The 4,117-nt window shown below is 38.8% G+C and overlaps 1 protein-coding gene across 1 annotated transcript; it reads left to right on the top strand.

Annotated features, from left to right (window-relative positions):
- Positions 1–585: 585 nt before the first annotated feature.
- On the top strand, positions 586–1,825 carry LOC112118801 (heparan sulfate glucosamine 3-O-sulfotransferase 1-like). The gene has a single exon (XM_024217242.1). The coding sequence runs from the start codon at positions 602–604 to the stop codon at positions 1,529–1,531; it is 930 nt and encodes a 309-aa protein (XP_024073010.1). The 5' UTR covers positions 586–601; the 3' UTR covers positions 1,532–1,825.
- Positions 1,826–4,117: the final 2,292 nt, after the last annotated feature.

Genomic DNA, 4,117 nt, shown 5'->3' with positions numbered 1-4,117 from the left:
TAGCCAGCATTGCAAGGTATTTACGTGCCAGATATGCTAAACATTCATATGCCCCTTCATGCTTCGGCCACTATTCCAGAGGACATGCTTCATTTTTTTTAAATCGCGCAATTAATCATGATTAATTTTTTTAATTGCTTGACAGCCTTATTAATGGCATGTCCTAAATAGCAAGAAGTAAAAGGAAGGAAATGATAGCTAGGACTATAGAACCAGGTAGATCCTCCTCTTCTTTCTTCATAGCCTAGTCCAATGTTTTGAGTTAGCAAATGTTCTCACTGATTTAGTATCCACCATTAATCACAGCACTAAGCAAGAAAATGTCAATTCACCATTTTTCTCTCCTGAAACAGAGTGGCGGGGGAAAGGGGAGGAGAGGAAGTAAACTGCTTTAGATAATTTTTCTACATGGTACTAATTACAGAGAAGTCAGACTTTATCTATGATGCATTCATGCATATACACAGAGATAATGATTAGTCTTATTTTATTTTGCAGATGCTTCAGAAAGTTGTTTGCTCGCCCCCAGTTCTGTCAACCAGCTCCTCAAGAGGGGAATCGCCTATTATTGAACTAATTTTTTGAACTAATTATTCTCCACATGGCCTTCCTCCTGGTGTCAGCTTATCTTTTGCTGACTCACACTCAGGGTGCTCCTGTTGAGAATGGGGCACTGCTGGAGACGCTGAAGTCGCAAGTAGGATTTTTCAGTAATAAAAGTGAACACTATTCTGCACAGGTGAGACCTCCTGGCACAAACCGACGAATACCTCAGACGATCATTATAGGAGTTCGCAAAGGAGGGACCAGGGCCTTATTGGAAATGTTGGATATTCATCCTAATATTGTGGTAGCAACTACAGAAGTCCACTTCTTTGACTGGGATGAAAATTATGTTAAAGGAATAGACTGGTATAGGCGTCTGATGCCATTTTCTTATGAAAATCAAATTACTATTGAGAAAACACCAGGCTATTTTACCTCACCACAGGCTCCAGAAAGAATTCATGACATGAATAGCTCTATTAAACTGCTGCTCATTCTAAGAGACCCCACTGAGAGAGTAATATCTGATTATACCCAAGTATATTACAACAGACTAGAAAGTCACAAGCGTGTTCAGCCCTTTGAAGAAATTGTTATTAAAAATGGAGCACTTAATACCAAATACAAAGCTATTCAGAGAAGTCTCTATGATATCCATATGGAAAAGTGGCTTAAGCATTTCAACTTAGATCAGATTCACATAGTGGATGGCAATACTTTAATCAAGGACCCTCTTCCTGAGTTACAAAAAGTGGAAACATTTCTTAATCTTCCTTCCAGAATTATGTCTTCAAATTTTTATTTTAACCAAACCAAGGGGTTCTATTGCATTAGAAGTGATGGAAGAGAGAGATGTTTACATGAATCCAAAGGGCGCCCCCACCCTGTTGTCAACAACACTGTTTTAGAGCAACTTTACTCCTACTTCAGAGAGCACAATGCAAAATTTTACAGAATGGTTAATCATTCGTTTGACTGGCATTAATACATTTGGAATAAATGTTTCTTAAAATATCCTGAAATAAACTATTTTCAAAGTTACCTTTGTAAGCTCTCTGGGGTAGCTCAGACTGAAAACTTCAGAAGTTGTTATATTGAAAACATAGCCTTCATTGGGGATAGTTGTCCATTAGCAGCACCCTTTAAACATGGGAGAAATAAGTTTGATATATTTGTGTATAACTACTGTGGGCCAGAATTTGATCTCAGTTTCACTGCTGCAAATCCATTAATTTCAGTGGAATAACTTCAGATTTACACCTGTATGACTGAGATCAGAGTTGAGGCTCTTTGGAAAAATGAGACTGCTTTAAGCAGTGTACAAAATGTAGATAGTTGAAATGGTATCATTCTAACTGTTCTGTAATTTTTGTTGGTAGTATTTTTTATATCATGCGCCATGATAATGACATTGATTTCTAGAACTTTCATACAGTAGAATAATGACATATGTTAAATCAGGGGACTCCAAAAGTGCTTCCTTTAAACAATTTAAAATCTGTGAAAGTAGCTATTATTGTAAAGTACTTCCTACTTAAATAACTAACATATAATAAAGGGGTTCCAGTCCAACTATGGTTTTGAATACCTACCGGCTTGCTCTGTTTTGAAGCTCCTTCTATGTAGAACATTAGTATTAAACAACACACTTATTGGTGCAAAATCTTCAAACTGGTGGAGAAAATTAACTATTTGGAGAAACTTAAAATTTTGGGGTTCAGGATGCAAACAGACAAGGATCCAAAACACCCTTGGTTTACATAGCAATATTGATCTGCTTAATAAAAAGTAAATCTGTAAACAAAGTCATTAGATATCAGCAATTGTACAAATGTTTATTTAATTACATAAGTTGTCACTTTCCTCTGGAATGGAAAACAATTTTTCATCAATACTACCTTATTGTTTGTATTTCTGTGACTAATTGTTCTATTGCTCTCTTAGATTTAGTTTACGTATCTAATTTGACACATTGTTTACTGAAAAAATATTAATTGCCTGCTCTCCAAAGCATGGAATAACTTTTTTTTGTAATTTCTATTTGCAAATCATGAGATGTACTCAGAGTTGAAAGTAATTTCATGTAACGTATATAATATGTATATCAGTCACAAGTTATCAGATTCAAGCTATCAAGTATGATTTACTCAGATTTTCTATAAAATCATGTCAATCCATATTCATGTACTAGGAATTGTTTGTTCATTATAATTTTGACAGCATCATGCTGGTCTTTTTTAGGTTCTAACCCTTCTCAAGTGTATCAATACTGAAAAAGAAAACCTACTTTAATCATTCTGGCAGGAGTTATTTTGCCAGTTACAGTTATCCTGAGAAATGTACTAGCAGTTGCATTTGGGTTTTGGTCTTAATTATCATAGTATGAAAATCTCTTAATAATAATCACCCACCAATGTACAAATAAGATACTATAGAGGGATTTTAAAAATACTTTCTATATCCATCAACAGACATGGCTCCGGGCAGGCAGGAGAGACGAAGAAAATATAGTCTTCGTGATCAGTTGGAATGTTGCTACTCAGGAACTCCAGTTTCACAGTGATAGGTGGTGATTCAGCCACACAGGCAGAGGTAAAAGTAAGCTTCTATGGTCCAGTACGGCGTACTGGCAAGAAAGCCGGAACACGGCCGACCGTACCAGCGGGGCCGCTGATGAGGGTGGGGAGTACAAAGGGGCAGTTACCCTGGGGCCCGGCAATTTAAAAGAGCCTGGGGCTCCTGGCAGCAGCTGGAGCCCCTGGCCCTTTAAATCGCTGCCGGAGCCCCAGGGTAGCGGCGGCCAGGAGCCCTGGGGCTCCCGACCACCAGTACCATGCCAGTGGCCAGAGCCCCGGGCCCTTTAAATTGCTGCCAGCCCTGCCCCTTCCACCCAAGGCCCCACCCCTTCTGGGGGCCCAGAGCCGCCCCCCATCTTGCCCAGGACCCCGGCCGCCCTGCGTACCAGTAAGTCCATCAAGTTACTTTCACCCCTACACACAGGTCACATTGGTATGAATTGGAGTTCTGCTACTCATCCCTTAAGTGTTCCTAGTACCACACTGCAGCCTGTTCTCTAGCGACCACAAACCTCCACTCTACGGAGCAATAACAGGGGATGCCTTTCTGGAAGACATAGTTTAATTTTGATGAAATTCTATGGTCTGTTATACTGCAGGTCAGAGTAATGATCTTATAGTCACTTCTGGCCCTAACATCTATTAATCTAGTGCTTTCTGCACTGAGATCGTGTGTACCTTGAAATCCAACTGAAGTAAATGGGAACTGAAGTTATTCAATCCTTCTACAGTTGGTTAGTGTGTGCTTTACATCCACAGCCAACTCCTCTGGAGGTTAAATAGAATCATCCCCAGACAAAGTTAAAGGGAAATATATCCTTAGTCAAAACTTCTCCAATATAAAAGCAGAATATTAAAAATTGTGCAGAGCAGCTTGTATTTTCAGACTAATATTTAAATTACCTACTTTTGCTATTTTTGTATATCTGTGTGTACATACAATAATTTCTGTACTAAGAGCCACTCGCTCATTCATCATTCAATGAGCTTTTCCA

This window comes from Terrapene carolina, unplaced genomic scaffold (genome assembly GCF_002925995.2).
Source record: "Terrapene carolina triunguis isolate 2854851 unplaced genomic scaffold, T_m_triunguis-2.0 Scaffold95, whole genome shotgun sequence".
In the NCBI taxonomy this organism is placed as follows: domain Eukaryota; kingdom Metazoa; phylum Chordata; order Testudines; family Emydidae; genus Terrapene; species Terrapene triunguis.
Note: the sequence above shows the minus strand (reverse complement) of the source record. Positions and strands in the feature narration are given on the sequence as shown.

Bases quoted from the DNA above. Each gene is read 5' to 3' on its own strand.
- LOC112118801 (XM_024217242.1), top strand. From the start codon at position 602: ATGGCCTTCCTCCTGGTGTCAGCTTATCTTTTGCTGACTCACACTCAG.